At 43.9% G+C, this 21,846-nt stretch overlaps 1 protein-coding gene across 3 annotated transcripts; it reads left to right on the forward strand.

The window, feature by feature from the left end:
- The first annotated feature begins 257 nt into the window (after window positions 1–257).
- SNAI1 (snail family transcriptional repressor 1) lies at window positions 258–11,187 on the forward strand. Of its 3 annotated transcripts, XM_081948622.1 has the most exons (5): window positions 269–376; window positions 1,876–1,910; window positions 5,292–5,397; window positions 6,160–6,681; window positions 9,602–11,187. In XM_081948622.1, the coding sequence occupies exons 1-5, from the start codon at window positions 328–330 to the stop codon at window positions 9,781–9,783; spliced, it is 894 nt and encodes a 297-aa protein (XP_081804748.1). In that variant the 5' UTR covers window positions 269–327; the 3' UTR covers window positions 9,784–11,187. The 3 variants fall into 3 exon arrangements, with proteins under 3 accessions (XP_081804750.1, XP_081804748.1, XP_081804749.1); XM_081948624.1 differs by lacking the exon at window positions 1,876–1,910 and having other exon boundaries at window positions 258–376; XM_081948623.1 differs by lacking the exons at window positions 269–376; window positions 1,876–1,910 and adding an exon at window positions 400–444.
- The last annotated feature ends 10,659 nt before the right edge of the window (window positions 11,188–21,846 follow it).

Below are 21,846 nucleotides of genomic sequence, written 5' to 3' on the forward strand. Positions count from 1 at the left end.
TGGTTTGAATTCATGGATCCTTACATTAGCTTCAATTACAGGAAATTTGAAGGCAGAGTTTCCGAAGTCTTTTTTTTTTAATCTCACTTTCATTCAGATTTTTATTATAGTGTTGAAAATACTCTTTCAACAAATGCATCCAATCTAAGCCACTAAAATATCAAAACCAAATGAAAAAATATAGTTTTGCAAGTTTAACACCATTGTGATAAAATTCCATTCTTTTTCCTTCCTTGATGACTTTGATTGGATTACAGGTGGATAATGCAATTCAGGGCACATGACCAGGCTGTGACTGAAACCTTTCTTCCAGCAGGTCCCTTTACAATGAAGTTATCACTACACGATCAGAGTTTCCCTGAATCACCAGACCAAGGTGAGCAGATCGCCTAAGCTGCTTACTTGCTCGTGACTATGCCTCTCTCTCTCACACACAATCTGAAGGTACGCAATCTCCTTTGATGAAACCATGGGTGCTTCTTTTTCACTTCTCCTTCCCCAAATTAGTCTTGTAAAGAACTTAGTCAAAGGCCATTAACACCACGTGGAAAAGTAGAAGCTTGGACAACTTTTTTTTTCTTGGCAAGTTAAATTAGAACTCCTTCTCCAAATCTTCCCCCTCCCCTATAAATTTCCTTGTACTTGAGTTTAATCAGTCTAAGTGTATCAACACAGCCTAAGTCTTTCAGTCAATAGCTATCTCAGTTTATGACCAGCAACCATTGTCTGACTAATGTAAACCCACCTTTAACTACACCTAATTGTATTCATTTTTGGAACACTTTAGCACAATAGGGAGTTACCACTATGGTGACATTGCCTTGCCCCCTCTTGTTTGAAAAGAGTCCCTTCCTTCTGTCAGTGGACACAAGGGACAGAGGTTTTGTCTTTGAAAGGTTGAATGGGTGTTTACTTTGGTGGGAGTTAACTTAGCACATTGTTGCAAACCCAGCCTTGGGACTATTGAATTTATCAAGGAGCAGTTTTGTCCACATTCTTTCATAACACTAAACGTGAGGTCAGCCCCACCATTTGGCCATTGGTCTAAAGATGCTTTGCTTTCATTTTATTGTTCTTTGTTTTTTCTTCTTTTTGAGCAGGATGGTGTCAATAATAGGTTTAATTGACATTTGAATCATCCTTAGCATTTCTTTGATTAATGTGAAAATTTATTTTAGTAGCATGTTAATACTATGCAGATACAATTGAAAAAAAAAACCCATACATTTCTTCTAGGTTAAAAAAAATTGTTTGGAAAGCATTTGTTGCTTTCTTGCTTGAGAATAAACCCCATTGACAAACTTTTGCCTAACCATGAGTTTTAATAAGTCACAACCAGATTCGGCATGCAGCAGGCTAAGTAAATCTCAATATGGCTTAGTGTGGAACATGTAAACCAAGTCACAAGTTACTGTAAGATGCAAGTTTATGTTTTTCAGTTTTGGATGCAAGATCTCATTTTGGTCTATTTTGCTTTGTACTGATTCTGATTAATATTTTTGATGAAGTAAAAACCCTTTCTAGTTCCGTGTAGAATAGTTTAATAAAGTTCTTGTATCATCCCTTTTTACTTTAATGGACCTACTTCCCAGCATTCATTAAAATGTCTCTCACTTTCATCATTTTAATAGCTCAACATGCATCATCCATATTGAAAGTATGATATATGCAAATTTGCTTAGAGGTTATTAAACCAAAGACTGATAGGTCTTTTTTAATGCAATCTTATCCATGTCTATTCAATAGGATTTATTTTATCAACATGTATAGGACTGAGCCCCAAAATTTACTTCCAAAGAATTATGAACTATATATAACTATACCCCTAAAGGAACTAATTGTGAATGTCTTGAAATATTGTTTTCCTTTGTTCAGATGAAAATACTTTTATCTACAGTTCCCCTTCTATGGTAAGTAATGCAATTTTTCAGGTGGACACCATCCATTTACAAGCTTATTACCTGATTGCATTTAAAATAATCTAATTAAACTTTGTTCTCTATTAGCAATAGCAGTCCCTTAATTTTCACAATCCATTTACACCTTTCTATGTGATTTTAATCTAGGTGATCTTAATCTCAAATAATTTGTCTAATCCTTTAGACAAAAATGGGGAAGCTGGCAACTAGTAAAACTCTCTCAGCAGGTTATTTGATGGGTTTATCAGTAGCATAATTTGAGATCTTTGCATTTCATTACATATCTTGACTTGTTTGAAATCTCAGTTTACAAACTGAAGTTTCTTTGCAATTTGGGCTACTTAACATAAGCATAGTGCCACCTGTTAAACTGACCTCCAGTTCCCCCTGCTCCATTGTCATTTCAATAACTATCTTTACTGATACTGGGGACAAAAGCAGATGGGGAAGCAATTTTGGTATCTGGATGATCATGGAATGGTTAGAGGTGGAAAAGACTATTTGTTAATCAAGAATCCAATTCAGTGTATCCACATATCAGCTTGAACACTATTAACAGGAAGTACATTATTAGCAGAAAGTTTTAATCTGGAAGTCTTCTGCATACTGCATTTAGAGAAGGAATGGTGACTTGTTAGCAATCAGTTCTTACCCAAGTAACAAATCCAGGACAAAATTGGCCAACATAAGGAATATTAAATGAAAGTTAGGGAAGTTGGACCATAAGGAAGGTTGAGCGCCAAAAATTGAGGCCTTTGAACTATGGTGCTGGAGAAGGCTCCTGCGAGTCCCTTGGACTGCAAGGGGATCAAACCAGTCAGTCCTAGAGGAGATCAGCCCTGACTGCTCTTTAGAAGGCCAGATCCTGAAGAGGAAACTCATATACTTTGGCCACCTAATGGGAAGGAAGGACTCACTGGAGAAGAGCCTAATGCTGGGAAAGACTGAGGGCAAAAGAAGAAGGGGACGACAGAGAATGAGGTGGCTGGAAGAAGAGAAGCAGTAGGCGTGAGCTTAAATGGACTCCAGAGGATGGTAGAGGACCGAAAGGCCTGGACGAAAGTTGTCCATGGGGTTGTGATGGGTCAGATACGACTCAACTAACAACAGCAACACCAAAGAATATTAAAGTTGATTTCACTAGAAGTCCAAAGCAAACTGATTTGAGGTTTTGATCCTGGTGGGCTTACGGTAATAGAAGAAAAGTGTATTAATTCTGCTGAACGTTTCACTTCTGAGAGTGATTTGGGGACTTTTGCTGAAGGGATCCCAGAGAGGGCGCTCATGGCCTTGCCATGAATGAAGTCATTCTAACATCAAGGCTTCCTTTTCTCAGTGTTCCTGGTGCCTCATTCATATATCATAATCTATTAAATCATTTCTATAGATGTACTTTAATTTCCGTCTACCGACAGCAGATACTGTAATAAAGCCAAAACATCACCACCAATCATTATATAGCCTTTTCTAGCATGTTGTTTGGGTTTTCCCAACCGGGTGCCCACAGATGTGTCAGACTTCCCAAGATTGTGTGCCCCACCGGTTAGGAACCATGTGTCAGACTTCCCAATATACATCAGGGCAGCACCTAGCTGGAACAAGGGAGCCCTGTTAATTACTGTGCCTGGAATTAGACACCAATTTAGCTTAACACGCGTCAGCACCACCTGTTGAATAATCAGCCTTGAGAACTCAGATCCTTCACTGTACGTCTTGTAAGTGGGTAAAATGAGGACCCAGATTGTTGGGGTCCATATGCTGACTCTGTAAACCGTTTAGGGAGGGCTGTAAAAGCACTGTAATGCGGTATATAAGTCTAAGTGCTGTTGCTACTCAAAGCAAGAATCTTGCTTTTACGTTTCTCCAAATTCAGCCCCCAAAGCATCTGCGGGACGGAGGACAGGACAGGCATCAACCTCGCGGGGATTCCCACGACCTGCCGCCCAGGAAACTGACGCGCACCCCGCGTGTCCGCAATACTCATCGGAGAGGGAAAAACTCGCCAGGGCCGGCGCGGAAGACAGTTGTGGCCCGTGAGGTGGGGGTGGGCGTGGTGGTGGGGAAAGAGGAGAAAAACGTTTTGCGGATTTCCCCGCAGGAAGGCGGTCGGCGGTCGGTTCTCCGTTTCGGACATCCGCAGCACGTGTCTTTTGCAAGAGATTGGGGGGGGGGATTGTCGCGCATCATTCCCCCCCCCCTCTAAGGAATCGAGGCGGCGATTTTTCCCCGCGGTGCTGGAAGTAAATGCTGACCCAGCATTTCAAATATCCCCCTTTTCTTAACTTGGTGGAGAGGAGGACCCACTCCTTGCATTTGCCCCGGAAACGCGTCAGGAAAGGAATGCATCTTCGTTCCGCGATCGCCACCCATATTTCGGGATTAAAGGCCCCTCCGGAGGCTCCCGAAATAAGGGTGGCGATCGCGGGACGGTGCCTCCCAGGAGACTCTGTGTGTGTGTGTGCGCCGATTCCTTGTACTTTTACTTGCAAGCCTTTGGTGTGTCGGGACGTGAAGGCAGCACAGCCCAAGGCAGGGCGGGGATTATGGGGCGTTAATCAATCCCAACGCAGTTGCAAAGCCGCCGGAGTGAGAAGAGCTTGCTTCCACGTGTTTCGATCGGGGAACCTCGCTGAACCGCGTGGGCTTCGTTCCGAAAGGGAAAAAAAAACGCCAACCGCGGAATGGACACCCGGGAACACAAGTCGCTCAGGCAGGAATGGCTTAAGGCGCTTGTTGGTAGACTTCGCGGAGAGGGGATGCGACACTAAGGGCTGATCCCCTAAACACAGGGGTCCCCAAACTTGGCAACTTTTAAGACTTATGGACTTCAACTCCCAGAATTCTCCAGCCAGCTGGCTGGAGAATTCTGGGAGTTGAAGTCCACAAGTCTTAAAAGTTGCCAAGTTTGAAGAGTTCTGCCCTTAACCCCTTTCAGGCAAGGCTGCCCAGAGCCGAGTCCGATCCGCAGACGGGTTCTTCTTATCCCCGCTCCGAGTGAAGGTGATGCCTGGCTAGACACCCTACCCCACCCCCGCGGTTTCTGTCGAGCAGTCCGGCGGCTCCGGCGTTCCCCTCCGCCTGGCCGGTGGGGTTTTGTTTGCGGAGCACCTGCTGGGAAGAGGCTCGCAGCTGGACCCCTCCCCGCCTTTGTCCATTGGCTGCCAAGTGACACAGGGGGGAGAGGGGGAGGCGGATCGGCCTCGCCCACCTGCCGCCCGGCCCATATTAAGCTCGTGGCTGAGCCCGCTCCAATTGCTTTACATCGCGGCGGCCTGGGCGATAGGAGGCAGGATCCCGGTTTATTGGGGAGGAAAGGAGAAAAAGAAGCAGCTGCAACGGTGAGACTGCAGTGGGCTCTTTTTTTAACCGCAGTGCATCGGAGCCGCCTCCGCCGGAAAGATGCCCCGCTCCTTCCTCGTCAAGAAACACTTTTCGGCCAGCAAGAAGCCCAATTACAGCGAATTGGAAAGCCAGACAGGTAGGCGCTGCGCCCGGGATAAGAGCGGTTGGCGAGGCGCTGGTATGGGGGCTGCGGCAGTGTTTGGGGCGGAGGGCGAAGAGGACTGGCTAAGTTCAACCGGCCCGTCGGAGACTGCCTTGGGTGGGCGAGTGGGTGCCGGATTCAACGCAGCGGCTCTTGCTGCAAGTTTCCCGCGAATAACTTGGGGCAGGAGAAACATGTGGATCGGAGGACGCGGAGCGGCGGATACTAACCTAGCAATTAGGGAAGAAGTAATCCTGGGTTTTTTAGGTCAGTTTAGGTGCCATCCAGTCGGGCTCGGCTGGGAGACCGCGGAACAAGCTCCCACAAGTAGTCCATGGGGAACGGAATCCCTATGAACTCGAGCTCTGCAGCGGAATGCTTTCTGTAAACTAGCTGCTTTTTTTTTTTTTTTTTGGTGACTTGGGCATGCCAAATTCCAAGTCCCATCGGCCTTTGCCACCACTCTTTTTAAAAAAAAGAAAACCCAGTCTGAAGCCAAGGAAGCTTTCCAGGTCCTCCCAAGGAGTGCTTGCGTGTGTTGGGTCGATTTTGCTGCTTTGACCTCCCTCAGTGGCTAAATTCCAACCCAAAGGATGCTTCAGATTTTGTTCCTCGGATTTCTGGCTCTTTACATGTGCCCAGATAACTTATTCAAGGTCTCCCTGAAGCATGTCAAAAGAAAGGTAGGGTTGTGTCTAGTTCTGCAGGGTTGTTGTTTTTCTCTCTAATAAATTGCCTTTGGTCTCTTTCTTGCAGTGATCGTCTCTCCCTTTTTGTACGACAAATATCCCTTGTCTGCCATCCCTCAACCAGACCTCTTGAGTGCTGGCTCTTACTGCCCTCCTCTAGTCTGGGACACTGGGCTGTTCTCTAATTTCTTCAACTCGGAATCAGAGTACAAGAAAAGTGCATCTTCTCCAGCCAGTCCCAATTCCAAGCCCCTGGACCTGACCTCCTTGTCGAGCGAAGAGGAAGATGGCAAGACCAGCTCTGACCCGCCCAGCCCGGCCTCCTCTGCCACCGAAGCCGAGAAATTCCACTGCAGCCAGTGCAGCAAATCCTACTCCACTTTTGCCGGCCTTTCCAAGCACAGACAATTGCATTGTGATTCCCAGACCAGGAAATCTTTCAGCTGTAAATATTGCGAAAAGGAATATGTGAGCTTGGGGGCTCTCAAGATGCACATCCGAAGCCATACCTTGCCCTGCGTGTGTAAGATCTGCGGCAAAGCATTCTCAAGGCCATGGCTGCTGCAGGGCCACATCAGAACGCACACTGGTAAAGCTGAATTCTTCTGTTTGTTGTCTCTGGTCCTTGTTATCTTCCTCTCTTATCTTTCCTCTAGCCCCAGTCCTCTCTAACTTGCTTGTAACCTGATTCACGTCAACACTGCCTGTTAGCTTATCAGAGGAGATAAGGGTCTCCAGAGGGTGTTTCTCTGAAAAGAAAAGAAAAAAATTGCTGTTTTAATTAAGACCTTTTAAAAACAGATTTGCCCGAAATCTGCATTCTTTAGGCTTAATACTTGCCCAAGCTCTTGATTTAGGACTCTCTTTTTGTATTCACTAGTTATGTTTCCACAACACCTGAAGAGCCCCAAACTAGCCCCATTATAGCACAGTATGTAACAAAATTCAATTAATTTAGAGTTTAATATGTGGCTTAAGTCCATATAACCCCAGATAAAGGGTATCCTGAAAAGCTAGAATATCTTTGTGAGCAAATCTAGGTTAATGTTTATAAGTCAATGGTATTTTTCCTCAGTACCTATATTACTTGGTTTTCATCCCATCTTTCTAACCAGAAGCCATAGCCTCTGCACAACACATTGGTCCAAAAATTAGCCAACATTCCAGCATGTTGTGTGAATGCAGGTCATGGGAATGTGGTCCTAGATATTCTGTAAGCATAGAAAATTGGATTGATTCAGTTAGTATTCTTGCACACACTGCCATCCTAAAGCAGCTACCTGGTTACTACTCCCACCCTTTCCCCATTGCTTTTGTTAGTTTACATAAAGTTTTGGAGTGGTCCTGGGGAAGTGATTACACAGCCACATCATCTCATGCCTATTTAGTTTGGACACAGACGCCCTGAAGCCAGCTCAGCAGGCACTCCATCATGTGAATCAGCCTTGAGTCATTCCAAGCTCACACACAATGTGTGTGTGTGTGGAGGGGTGGGTGGGTTATTGTACTAAAAAGGGCTTGCTAGCATTGCAGTCTAATGCTGGGCAAGCCAGTGGCCAAGCCCTCCTCTCTATTTCCCTTGCCTGTATTTGCATTTCAACCCTCCTTGCAAGGCATTTCCTATTTTCTTCCCCCCTTCTCCCTCTTCTTTCTTGTCTAACCTAAGTACATAAAAGGTGCTAAACAGGGGCCATATACATTTGCAGGGAGGGAGGGAGGGAAGGGTGGGGGTGGGGGAAACAGCCTACTTCCTCATTTTTTCCTATATGGAAGGCCCCTGAAGCTCCCTCTGTGATATCTGACGCCTTCCCTGGTTGCAAGCAGGATAAGCTGGCTTCTGGGCACACAGAAAAAAAGTGGTGTTGGGAGATGCTTCATTCCAGCATTGTTTGCCTAATGGGACCGTGGAAATGGGGAAGGGCTCTTGGAAACCCCGGGAGCAGCCTTGGCAGGTGCTCTTAAGGGAGCTGAGCTTGCGCTTCCCTTCCTGCACCTGTTACTGTAACGCCCCAGGCCGAACACCAGATTCCACAGCTGCGGCTTTTTTGAGTGTTTAATCCAAGGAGTATCACATTTACAATGCTTTTCCCCCCAAGCAGCTTTTGTGTTTGGTGGGTGGAAGGGGGGGGGAGGGCAGGATCCTTTAATTGTTACTTAGTGCTGATTTCACACCCTTTTAAAAGTCCTACTAAAGATGACTGCCTGAAGGAAGCCAGAAAGACTTAATTGTGCTCTCCAAATTGGGCAGCCTGTTAAGGGAGCTCCAGAAGGAATTTTCCTGTTAGGAATTCAATCCTGCTTAAGTTGGTTGAGGCTTGGAGGAGGGAGGGGGGGACAGGAGAAGCAAAACCCGAGAAGAATATAGTTATATTGGAATGGGGGATACAATTAATGTTTCAGCTTTTTGCTGCACCTAGTTGGCAGAAGAGGGCATTTTGCACCATACTATAAGCTCTTGTATTCTATGTAGACCGGTGCAATACATGTATTACCTCTGGCATCCAAGAACATTATTTTCCAAATAAATATGCATAGGATCCTGTTGGAGTTTCCTACGCACTTACTTTGAACCAAGCTCCATTAGAATAAAAGTAAAAGCTTCCTGATTCCAGGTGGATTTTTGCTGGTAACTTGGATACAACTATTGTGGCAAGAATTGGGGAAGGAGGGGGGGGGTGTTAACCCACAACCTAGTATAGGAATTACTTAGTAGCCTCCCTTCCAAGAACAGACTACTTTCCTTAGCTTTTTAAGGACACCCTTGATAAACACAACCCACTCTCAAAATCCAGACCCTGCTCTTTGTCCTTTAAAATAGGGATCCTTTATTTTGGAATAACCCTTTATTTTGGAATCCAGATCTGCCTGATTTAAACGTGGCCTAATGTCTTACATAGAATTAAGTCCTTTGAACTATGGTGCTGGAGAAGACTCCTGCAAGTCCCTTGGACTGCAAGGGGATCAAACCAGTCAGTCCTAGAGGAGGTCAACCCCGACTGCTCTTTAGAAGGCCAGATCTCAAATACTTTGGCCACCTAATGGGAAGGAAGGACTCACTGGAGAAGAGCTTAATGCTGGGAAAGCTTGAGGGCAAAAGAAGAAGGGGACGACAGAGAATGAGGTGGCTGGAAGAAGAGAAGCAGTAGGCGTGTTCTTAAATGGACTCTGGAGGATGGTAGAGGACAGGAAGCCCTGGAGGAATATTGTCCATGGGATCATGATGGGTCGGACATGTCTTTGCAACTAACAACAACAAACGTCTTACGTACAAAACCATTTATATATTTGGTGATTCAAGCAGAATTTATTTCCAAACTATGAATTGTGCTCTAAAGATTTGTTTAAACCTGTGATGAATCTTGGATTTCCATAAACATGTGTCTTTTACTTATAGTAGTGAAAGATTGGGAATGCGATATAAAGAGTCAGGAGGTGATTTTTTTTTCTTCTGTCACATGTTTTTGTCAAGATTTAGGCTCATGATCCCTTTTCTCCTTTTATCTTTCTAGGGGAAAAGCCATTTTCCTGCACACACTGTAGCCGGGCCTTTGCTGACCGCTCCAATCTCCGTGCTCATCTGCAGACCCATTCAGATGTTAAGAAGTATCAGTGTAAAACTTGCTCCCGGACTTTCTCTCGCATGTCCCTTCTCCACAAACACGAAGAAACGGGCTGCATTGGGACCCGTTGAATCCCATGGACTCCTCCTCCACGCAAAGCCATTTATTGTTAACTAGTGTCCCTAGGAAAATAGTTCCACTGAGCTGCCACAAACAGCTTATATTGACATCTGGTTGTTTCCAGCTGCTTCAAGCCTTAAAGCATCATACACAATTGCTTCTTTCACTCTTTGTCTTCAAGAGAATTTTTCCAAACCTGATTTGCCTCTGTATTCTCTTCCCTGGGCCCTCCTGGTGGCAAAATGTTTCTTGATTCAAGCCCATGCATGACCATTGCTTCATCAGAAATGATGGGTTGCCAAACAAACATGGGATGATATTTCAAAATGAGCTTCTAAAACCTCAGGGTGGATAACAGTCCCCAGAATTTTTAGAAATATGGATTATTATTTTTTGGCCAGGGAATTCAGTTATGTTAGAGCCCACACTCTGCAGGGTACCAATATGGGAACAGCTGCTCCAAAAACTGACATGTAGCTAAAAACATCTTGAGCTGCTCAACTGGGATCAGATACATCCTTGTAGGCAGATTATAAGGATAACGATTACCTCTTTCTCCTGCCCCCTGCATCTGGTACTCCAAAGTCTACTGTCACTAATCATGCCAGCTTTCATATCTTAACTGCCACTCAGTCCTCTCCCCTCAGAATTTTCTCCAACTTCTTCAAAGCCATCTTGAGTTAACAGCATTCACTAACGTTTTACAAATGGGGAAAAATATTCCGAGTCTCGTGCCTACCTTGCTTGAAAGATCAGTCTTCCGTTGTTTTTTTTACCCTTAAAAAGAAGACGACTAGAATAATAGATTCACAGTAACTCATGACCCTGAATTGATATGCCTCTAAACAAAGGGCAGAAAGCTAAGTGTTAAAAAAAACGCCTCCCCACCATCTCAAACTCTCCTTAGTGCAGCTATGCAGGGATACAGTATTTCATTAGTTCTGGGTCAGCAGAGGGATAATTTGCAGTGCTTCAAAGACTTATGTCTGCAGAAGGCACTGGGTAAGGCTCCTGTTTACAAAAGCAGCTATGCACTCAAGCACCTGTTAATATGACTTCTTTTAACAACTGCCTTTTTTCAAAAGAACTGTGACTAATAGCAGGCACTTGCCAGGCGATTCAATAGCTGCCTGGGCAGGGAAGGCTGCCCCATTGACAGGTGTGTGCCAAAAGAGCTACTTAAGGTTATTGACAGGTGCCTCCTGAATGCATTTCTATTGTACATTGTTTCCACATCAACAACAACAACAACAAAAAGACGGGGGCAAAAAACAAAAGGGTATGTTTACATTTCAAAGGTACACTGGTATTTATATATTTTTGTGCCACAATTTTATACTGAATTTTAAAAAAATACTTTTTATATATAATTATATACAATTTATTGATATTCAATAAAAAAGGGTAATTTATAATTTGGCTTTCGTGCACTTTTTTGGCCATACTTCCTTTTAGTCATTTGCCATGATTTAGGAATTGGCAGGTGTGAGTAACACTCTACAAGTGATTTGCAACTCACAGATCAAATGCTTCGACTGGGATGTGAGGAGCTTATTCCAGAATATCAGTGGATCCATTTGGCAGTGTTGGGAACTCCAGCTCACTTTTACCTCTGATTCCAGCCACTACGCTGCTTCCCAGTGACTGCCTGTGAAGGAATGTGCTGCTTGAGAAAGACAGATTGTCCAAATTTTGTGAGATACAATTGCACTTAAGATGTAATATAAATCATAGGAAGCAGATTATTTGTTGTTAGTTGCCAAGTCGTGTCCGATCCATCGCGACCCCATGGACAACATTCCTCCAGACCTTCCTGTCCTCTACCATCCTCAGACAGGAATCTTTGCCAACCCTATTTGGAAGTGGTGTGAACTTGCAATTTTACCTATCAAGATTTATCCTCAAATTGATGGGGGGTGGGATGGAGTTTAGACTTTTCTTTCAAAAACCTCAACTCCCCCCCCCCCGCTGAATCTTTAGCCCTATACTTGTTTTTGGTTTTTCATTTTACATTTTCCAGAACCCCTTCATCTAATACCCAGCATCAAATGCAAAGACTTGCTTACTACTCATGTTTTCTGGAAAACCAGCCACTTTAGCCTCAGAGTCATTGCAACGTCTAAATTTTAGGTCTTGCAGTGTCAACATCCTGTCAACAAATTGTTGACAAGAAACTCTTCCTTCCTTGAGTCGGGTCTCAATAATGTATTCCAGATCTGCCTCCCTCCCCTCCCCCCTCCCACATACACCAGCTAGATCATGGAAGAGAGCAGACAGAGCTGGTGTTTAGCGGATCAGTCTGGGGATAAGGGTGCCACCAATTCAGCATCTAGCACCACAGAATGAGGCATCAGGACAAGAAGTGGGACAGTCCATTGCTTGTCTCTTCCTCTGAAATGGCCAATCCCCATTATGTCATTTTCCTGTCACTATTCCTCCCTCAACTTCCTGCAGCATCTTTGGCTTCCGCCAACCCTGGCCTATCTCTATTTACCCACTTACTGTATCTCACCAAAGTGTGATGACCTGGCTATTTGATTGGTAACTTTTCTAACTACTGCCACATTCATTCTCCTAAAATCCCCCATCCAAAATGACCCATTTTATCCAACCTGGACCTCATGCCACCTCTCTTCCCCCGCCCCTCCAGCTGGGGCTCAGTCCTTTGAGAACATTGCCTCCGTGCAGTCTGGAGGGCCAGTCTTCTCCATCACACCTTGGCCTCTTGTTGAATGGCGTTTGAATTGGTGATCTCTGAGCTTGGTGTTTTCTTACAGACTTTTCATTACTAGGTAATGTTTAATGTTGCAAGCTGCCCAGGGTTGATTCAAAGTGAGATGGGAGGCAAAAGAATACATAGCGTCATCAGTGCATCAGTATCAACTTGAATTCTTTGTCCATGTTTAAGGTCACAAACTGCATATGGTTTCCAAACACCATAGCTCCAAGGTTTTTCTCGTTCATTATCAAAGTTCATTCATTCATTCATTCATTCATTCATTCATTCATTCATTCATTCATGTTGTTGTTAGTTGCAAAGTCGTGTCTTACCCATCCTGACCCCCATGGACAATGTTTCTCCAGGCCTTCCTGTCCTCTACCATCCTCTGGAGTCCTACTGCTTCAGTGACTCCATCCAGCCACCTCATTCTCTGTCTTCCCCTTCTCCTTTTGCCCTCAACCTTTCCCAGCATTAGGCTCTTCTCCAGTGAGTCCTTCCTTCTCATTAGGTGGCCAAAGTATTTGAGTTTCATCTTCAGGATCTGGCCTTCTAAAGAGCAGTCAGATCTCCTCTAAGACTGACTGGTTTGATCCCCTTGCAGTCCAAGAGACTCGCAGGAGTCCCTTCAATGGGATCAATGTTTTAAAGTTTCTGCTTCAGTATCATTACTTTACGGGAGCAATCAATTTTTATTTAGTCCACAATTGAATTAGCTTGTTCTTTCAGGCTACAGTACTCTTAGTAACTACTGTACCTCGAGATCCATAATTCTAAACTCTCAATCCTCTTTTTTTATTTTTTCTAAATGTCAGTCTTTCACAGCTATGCAATGCCACTAAGAAAGCCTTCTGCTTAACTATTCTGATCCCTGCTGTCACAGAAGCATCTTTAACCTTTGTGATACTTTCTAAAATTGTCATGAATATTTCTCTTCATTTTTCCAGCATGTGGTTCATCTACCTATTATTGAGGCTAAAAAACAAAATGATGTCCCATCTTAACTTCTTTGTTGTGAACCATAAATTCAGTACATGTATTGGTCAACAATATTTTTTAACTATTTAACTAATTAACACAGAATTTCCACTTTCATAACAACTTCTTCTTAATTGTATTTACTTTCATTTAACTAATGATAGTCTCTGCCTCTCTGAAATGATTAATATTTCTATCTTCAGTTCTTTTTCCTACTAACAATGTGTATCCTTGCTTCGCTCCCTTTTCTTTTTTTGAACTTCTCTATTTCTTCAAACTCGGTTTTTATAGTGATTTCTTGATTATTGAAAATATTCTTCAGAGGAATAATCAAGTATTCTGGCAAAACCATTAACTGTAATGAATTCCACACTCTGTTGTCATTCACAGAATAACAGCCCTTTTTATAGTCAAGAAAACAAAGGTAATTGTTCTTGAATTATCCTTCTCTACATGCTCTCTTAAGTTAGTTTTCTGATCTCGTTCTTCTGCCATTAATAAATACTGCTTATTCATCTATTCTTCTGCGAAACATCTGAAGGAAAACTTTGCAGAAGGCAAGCACTGTATGAGATAAATTGATAATTTGCATACAGTATTATCTTGCTTTTCCGTTATTTGGCACAGAGATATTTACCAGTTTTTTTCCTAGTTCCTAGGAAATATAACTCTCTTTCATATTTATTGTTATACAGCTGTTTCCAGTTGTTGATGTATAACTACTGTATTAGCCCTTGAATTGTCTCTTTTTTGGCAACTTAAACAGCTTTTTTTAAATTTCATTTCCTGGATGGTCTAGTGTTTGTTTAAGTTCTAATAAAGGCAAGTGTTTACTTGCCTTTATTAGAACTGTTCTGTGATTGATCTTGGGATTAGTCTTACCTTAGTAGTAAATTTTCCTTAACAGGGAACCATTTTTCCTCAATTTTCCTCTATTTCTTGACATTGATTGAACTTCCTTCTATATCTGAGCCTTGGTGACGCAGTGGTTACAGTGCACTACTGCAGGCTACTTCTGCTGACTGCCAGTTGCCTGCAATTTGGCAGTTCAAATCCCACCAGGCTCAAGGTTGACTCAACCTTCCATCTTTCCAAGGTGGGTAAAGTGAGGATCCAAATTTTGGGGGGCAACGGTGGGGATTCAGCCAGTTCTCACCACTTCGGGAGAATCAGTTGTTAACTTTCTGAGCAGTTTGGTGAACTGGTTGTTGAAAGAAATCATTAGGGCAGAGAACCGGTTGTTAAATTATTTGAATCCCACCACTGAATAAGCTGACTCTGTAAACCAGGGGTGTCCAAACTTGGGAACTTTAAGACTTGTAGACTTCAACTCCCAGAATTCCCCAGCCAGCATGGCTGGCTGGGGAATTCTGGGAGTTGAAGTCCACAAGTCTTAAAGTTCCCAAGTTTGGACACCCCTGCTGTAAACAGTTTAGAGTGGGCTGTAAAGCACTGTACAGCAGTATATAAATCTAAGTGCTATTGTTATAGCAAAGTGGTAATTTTCTGAGAGGACGAGCAAACGGTATACTCTTTTTATTAACTGTAATGACAGGTGAGAGTGACTTTGGGAGACAGGAAGAAGAGATGATGCTGTGAGAATAGGATAAGAGGTTGCACAGTCCACATTTGCATAGTGGGCGGAGCAAGAGTTTGAAGGGCCTCCCCCTATGTTCTGAGACTGTAAAGGTGACAGTGAGAGAACTGTTCTTTTAGACTTGCCACATTCTGTTAATGTAGCTTTACAGTAAAGTAGCATTACTTTATCTGGCCAGGTTTCCTGTCTGGTAAGATTGACATTAGCTTCTTCTACAGTTCACTTAACTCAGGGGTGTCCAAACTTGGCAACTTTAAGACTTGTGGACTTCAACTCCCAGAATTCCCCAGACAGCAGAGCTGGCTGGGGAATTCTGGGAGTTGAAGTCCACAAGTCTTAAAGTTGCCAAGTTTGGACACCCCTGACTTAACTAGACAGCGCGGCTTCTTGAAGAGTCAAAATTCTTTATGCTTTGCCTCAACAGCAGACCACCAAGGCCATTGCTATTTCACCGAGAAATATATATGTGTCATTAGTTGACTGCAGTTCGAAGCGAACTTACATATTTGCTTGATGAAATGGATACGTGTTGCATCGCTCCAGTTATAACTTGTGTACCTAAAATGGCTGCTGATGAATAATTTATGATTCTCCCTTGGTGGGCTTTCTGCAGCTCCAATTCTCCTACTCTACACAGTGCAACCAATCCGGTACACAAGCTTGAGTTACATTGGTCTCCCTTTTGCAAGGGAGGTCTAAATATTTGGCTGGAATTCTCTCCCCAGGACTTTAATGGGACAAATATTAAATCAGTGATTTGAGAGTTACTTAATCAGGTCATCAGAAGCCAACTCACTGGGGGGGGGGGGGGTAAGGAATCATGATTTTTTTTCCCTGGAGTTTCTTTTGTGAACATGGGGATTTCTGCAATTATAAAATGGCTAGTCAGAACGCACTTCTTCCAAACATCACAATTTGAAAAGCCTGAGCCAAACTTCTACTGGCTGTCTTCCCATTGACTTATGAGAAAAAGATTGAGAGGGAGAGGGAGGGAGGGAGGGAGAAAAAGAAAGTAGTATTGTTTTGTTCATTCATTCCAAAAGTCCATCTCGTTCATCATTCAGCCTCCATCAGGGAATAGCCAGATAGCCTTGGAAAGGACCTTATACCAACTGTGGAGGTTGTGTAAACTATTTCTCTTTTTCCTCCCAGAAGGAAGGAGAAAGCAGGGCCTTCTCCCTCTTCTGCTGGATTTTCACCAAAGAGGATTTTAGGTTTCTGAGTTATTTGGGTATGTGTGTCCTCCAAGATAAACAGGACGATTTGTCAACGGTTAGACTAAAAGTCCATCTCAACTATGCTTTGAGACCTACTATATCCAAAATGGCTAGTATTGTTCTTGTCTGTTCTCACTACACACTGTAGGCCTTTAGAACCCAATGGCCTGCTAAGGTTTTTCTTCCCAACCTCTTTGGGAGCCCCATACCCTCCATCATTTAAAGGTGACGTCGGTTATATACAAAGGCCATGCTTGTATTTCTCATCCTAAATATATGATATGTGAACAGTGTATCTTTTTTTTCTTTGAATGAACTGCTGAAAGCTAAGGACCTGCTGTGCAAGTTTTCCATGCTTAAATGCCTCCCATGCCTTCATTACCCATGCTGGAAATGAAGCTGGAAATGGAAGGAAGGAGGGGAGGGAGGGCCACAATTGTATTGTTTCTCCTAGGTCCATGATGGCGAATCTATGGCACACATACAACAGGTGGCATGTGGAGCCATATCTGCTGTCACGCAAGCCATCAGCTCCATCGTGCATGCGCATCCCGGCCAACTGATTTTTGGCCTTCCGGAGGGCCAGGGGAGGCTGTTTTTGCCCTCCCTAGGCTTCAGGGAAGCCTCCAGAGCCTAAGGAGGGCGAAAAATGGGCCCAACAGGCCAACTGAACTTCTGATTGGCCCATTGGACCATTTTTTGCCTTCCCCAGGCTCTGGAGGCTTTCCTGGAGCCCGGGGAGGGTGACAACGGCCTCTACTGGCCCCTGGAGGAAATACCAAGCTCAGCTTGGAGGCGTGTATGGGGCATGCATGGTGGGGGAGTGTGTGTGGGGTTGTGTGCACGTGCACATGTAGGGGGGCACTTGGCATTATGGGTGCTGGCATGCACATGTATTATTGTGTGTGCACCCTCGCATTTTTGGCACCCAACAACAAAAAGGTTAGCCATCACTGTCCTAGGTCTATTTCGCCTGGTTAAAAATAAAAAGAGAGGAAAAAAAGATCTACCCTTGCACTGTCCCCAACATCAAATTTGTGTAAACCCAACAATTCAGCTTTTCACCACCCCACTGGTAGTGGGTAGATGGTGTTCCCGCCCCAAGCACAGTAGCCAGTTGGAGTGGCAGAATTTGCATAAAAGGAATTCAAGCTCACACACTGGAGAGGGTCCCCTGAGCCAGCGCCTGATAGAAAATACTACTTTGGGGGCAGAGCCAGAAAACACAGGCTTACATTGGGTTACATTAGCTGCTGGATGGAGATGGGTTAAGTAGAATGTAAGAATTCCCTGCCCTTCAGAAACCGTGGGTGGCTTGTTCATGTTGGAATCAGCTGCAAATGTAGATCTGCTCTCAGAAGCCAAGAAGAGAAAATTCAAGGAGGTGTTGGAAAGAAACTTGCTTCCCATTGGCCAAAGAGATGGGTGGGAAAAACTGAGGATTTCTTCCCTCTCCCCAGTTCTCTTAACTATAGAAAGCTGCTTGGAACATATCTAACAAAATCAAGTACGAGTGCCACAGAATTAACTTAAAAAGAATACAATCCCCCACCCCTAGACTAAATGCTTAACTTTTAAAAGGGGGAAATTCTTGGAGATATTTGGGAGAGGCATTAATTTTAAATTCAGGGTGGTCCTTTTTGGGTGTAAATATGGAACTTGCGCGTGTTAAGCTGCTGGCTGGGCTCCTGGATTTTTATCAGTGGGAAAGTGAGTAGAAACTTAGCAAATGATGTTGCTTACTGCCCAAAGTGGACCAAGAAAAATAACACCTGAGGTAGTGGCTTTATATTTCAGTGGAACTGCTGAAGGGAGGAGAAGAAGAAGAGGAAGATAAAAATGGCAGTCTTTCCTTCATGGGAAACTTACTTATTCAAGCCAAACCAGTGAGGAGGGTTTTTTTTTTAGAGAAAAAGGAGAAAAACATCCTTAAGTATATTTTCCCATCCATTCTGTACATTTAGAGATCCAAACTGGTTTTCTTGTATAAAGCAAGTGGTGACATTCAGCCAGTCGCACTGGTTCGGGAAAACTGATAGTTGGAAGGACCTGCTGGCCCTGCTCACCTCACCCCAACCCTCCCAGGAGTCTCCACACGGCCCGTTTTGGATGCCAGATGCAGGGGCCGTGCAGAGGTCTGGGAGGGCAAAAATGTGGCCTTCCAGAAGTCTGAAAATGGGCTTGTTTTCAGCTTCCAGAGGGCCTCTGGAGCCCAGGGGAGGCCATTTTCACCCTCCTGGAAGCTCAGGGAAGCCTCCGGAGGGTGAAAAACGGACCTACCGGAAGTCTGGAAATGGACCCATTTTCGGCTTCGGGAGGTCTCTGGAGTCTGGAGGAGGCTGTTTTCGCCCTTCTGGAGGCTCAGGGAAGCCTCCGGGGCCTGGGAAGAGTGAAAACACTGCCTCCCCCCACCCCCACCCCCAGTGCAGGAGGCTGAGTAGGCCACGCCCACTATTTTGCCACTCCCACCCAGCAACCAAACAGAGAACCAGTTGCTAACATTTTAGAATCCCACCGCTGTATAAAGCAAAACTCTGGTTAAGGTTTCTTGAGTTTCTTATACTTTTACTACTAAAGCTGGGTGGAGAATTGATCTATACAGAGTTCCCCTTGCCTGCATCTTTCTTCTTCTGAAACAAGAAAAGTTGTGTATCTTAGAATTCCTATGCTGCACACCTATGAAAGGTACAAAAGTTGTTATATCTTCAGGTCACCTACCTCTGGCCTTCATACTTTAGTCTGCCACCAAAGAGTATACAGAGCCTACCTATTGTTGATTTAACCCAGAAATACAAAGTACATTTTCTGGTCATCGTGTTGGTTGTTATTCCCTAACCTAGATCTGAGGACACCCAAATAATGAGGGGACAAAAAGGGCAGCACCTCAAGATAACAGCTTTTAACTGAAACAAAATTCTGGACAAACATTTGTTTCTCTTTCTCTCTCTTTTTAAATGGAATACTGTGAAATGTTTCTTTCATTTGTTTCCCGGGAAAATGAAGCCATGAGTCACAGAACACATTTCCTCTATACAAGCTGGTGACAAGAACATTTGAACGGTTTTTTCCCCCTGCCATTATTCCAGTTCTGTGAGATAGGGAGCAGGTGCAGGTAGAAGCTTAACTTTGGCTGTAAGTTATGCACAGACAGACGTTTGGGGAGGATGATAGAGAGGGAGCCAGGAAAGGCTTCATCCATTAACAGCTGGCCATAAGAAGTCAAGTTCACAAACAGAGTGCAGGTGTAGCTGTTTGGCCAGCTCTGAAGAGAGGGAAATGAATGATCATCCCAAATTAATTTTTAATCAGCTAATAGCACAGCATGGACTAGATCGGCTGGGGGAAACACTTTCCATTACAATGAGGAACTGAGTAAATATAAACAGAGAGAATGGCTGATAATGGAGTGGGTAGAAGGATCACAGATCAAATCTCACCATGATGGATTTATGGAGTTTGAGCTTTTGTTTTACACCAAAAACGTGGCAGGGGAGAATGGTGATTCTGTTATGTTTTTTTTTCCAGGGATTGAGTGACGAGAAGGCAGGGTCTGTTCTTCTTAAGGGACTTACAGGAGAGAGAGATTTTCAGCAGGTGTATTTTTCTTCCAACTGTGCACTACCAGCTAAAGAGAAGAACCATCAACTTGGCTGCAGGATAGGACTGTTCTATGTTGAGCCATCAATTGGAACTAACCCAGTGGTGAAATTCAATTTTTTTTTACTCCCGGTTCTGTGGGTGTGGCTTGGTGGGCGTGGCAGGGGAAGGATACTGCAAAATCCCCATTCCCTCCCCACTCCAGGGGAAGGATACTGCAAAATCTCCATTCTCACCTTATTCCAGAGGAAGGATACTGCAAAATCTCCATTCCCTCCCCACTCCAGGGGAAGGATACTGCAAAATCTCCATTCTCACCTTATTCCAGGGGAAGGATACTGCAAAATCCCCATTCCCTCCCCACTCCAGGGGAAGGATACTGCAAAATCTCCATTCTCACCTTATTCCAGGGGAAGGATACTGCAAAATCCCCATTCCCTCCCCACTCCAGGGGAAGGATACTGCAAAATCTCCATTCTCACCTTATTCCAGGGGAAGGATACTGCAAAATCCCCATTCCCTCCTCACTCCAGGGGAAGGATACTGCAAAATCTCCATTCTCACCTTATTCCAGGGGAAGGATACTGCAAAATCCCCATTCCCTCCCCACTCCAGGGGAAGGATACTGCAAAATCTCCATTCTCACCTTATTCCAGGGGAAGGATACTGCAAAATCCCCATTCTCTCCCCACTCCAGGGGAAGGATACTCAAAATTTCCGCTACCAGTTCTCCAGAACCTGTCAGAACCTGCTGAATTTCACCCCTGAAGTAATCTCTTTAATAGCAAACAATTATCAAGAGATTGTGTTGAATTCCATGCCTTGTTGCTGCTGCTCCAGATGTATTTGAGTTCCAATGCTGATAAACTATTTGTGCCAAAGTTCAAATGTGGGAGTTATTGACCGCCAGCCTGTGAAAACTGACATCACAGGTCAATGAAAGAACTGGATACCTATGCATCCTCTCTTAGTGCTGGTGTAGATCTTGTGAAAGTGAGGAGTTGTGCATCTCTCTCATTGACATATTGCTACTGGGCATATAAGCAATTTCTCCCTATCTGCTGGAGATGGACTTTGAATCAGAGAGAGTTTTTAGTTTTTGTTCATGCAGCCCCAAAGCTTGCTGGATGTTATTTAAATGTCACTTTCTCTCAGCCAAGCAAACTACAGAATTATCATAGTAAAATGAGGATAAAGAAAAATCAGTAATATTAATAATGATAAATTTGCAAGAATTACCATTTGTTTACAAGCAAGAATGTGTGGACCAAAAAATAGAGAAAGTCAGAGAAAATGAAGAAGCTAAAGTGTTGTGGACTTTAGAATTCATACCAAAAGGCACCTGTCACATGATTCCTACATGACACTTAACAATTGTTCTTAAGGAAGACAAGAAAGTCTGGATAGTGGATGTAGCAGCACCTGGAGACAGCAGAATAGAAGAAAAAGAACTGGAGAAGATAACAAAATACAAGGACCTACAATTAGGGAATGACACTGGCAAAAGAAAGCAAAGGTCATACTAATAGTAATAGGCATCTTGGCTGCAATCCCAAAACAATTGAAGAACCACTTGAACACCATTGGAATGGACAAAACCAGCCTTGGTGGCGCAGTGGTTAGAGTGCAGTACTGCAGGCTACTTTTGCTGGCTGCCTGCAATTTGGCAGTTCAAATCCCACCAGGCTCATGGTTGACTCAGCCTTCCATCCTTCCAAATTCGGTAAAAGGAGGATCCAGATTGTTGGGGGCAATATGATGACTCTGTAAACCACCTAGAGAGGGCTGTAAAGCACTGTGAAGCGATATGTAATTGGAGGTGCTATTTCTATTTCTATCGTCAGTCAATTCCAAAGGGCATCTTTACTCAGAACAGTTTACATCCTGTGATGAGACTTTTAATGCCATCAAAGATCCACACCTGCCAATCCCAGATCCTTGGGAAGGACTCGATAGATGGTTAAGA

The sequence above is a fragment of the Natrix helvetica genome (assembly GCF_964273705.1).
Source record: "Natrix helvetica genome assembly, chromosome: 3".
Lineage (NCBI taxonomy): Eukaryota > Metazoa > Chordata > Lepidosauria > Squamata > Natricidae > Natrix > Natrix helvetica.

Coding starts and splice junctions, on each gene's coding strand:
- SNAI1 (XM_081948622.1), top strand. CDS start 328: ATGAAGTTATCACTACACGATCAGAGTTTCCCTGAATCACCAGACCAA. Junction 5,398..6,159: donor CGAATTGGAAAGCCAGACAG/GTAGGCGCTGCG, acceptor TCTTTCTTGCAG/TGATCGTCTCTCCCTTTTTG. Junction 6,682..9,601: donor CCACATCAGAACGCACACTG/GTAAAGCTGAAT, acceptor TTATCTTTCTAG/GGGAAAAGCCATTTTCCTGC.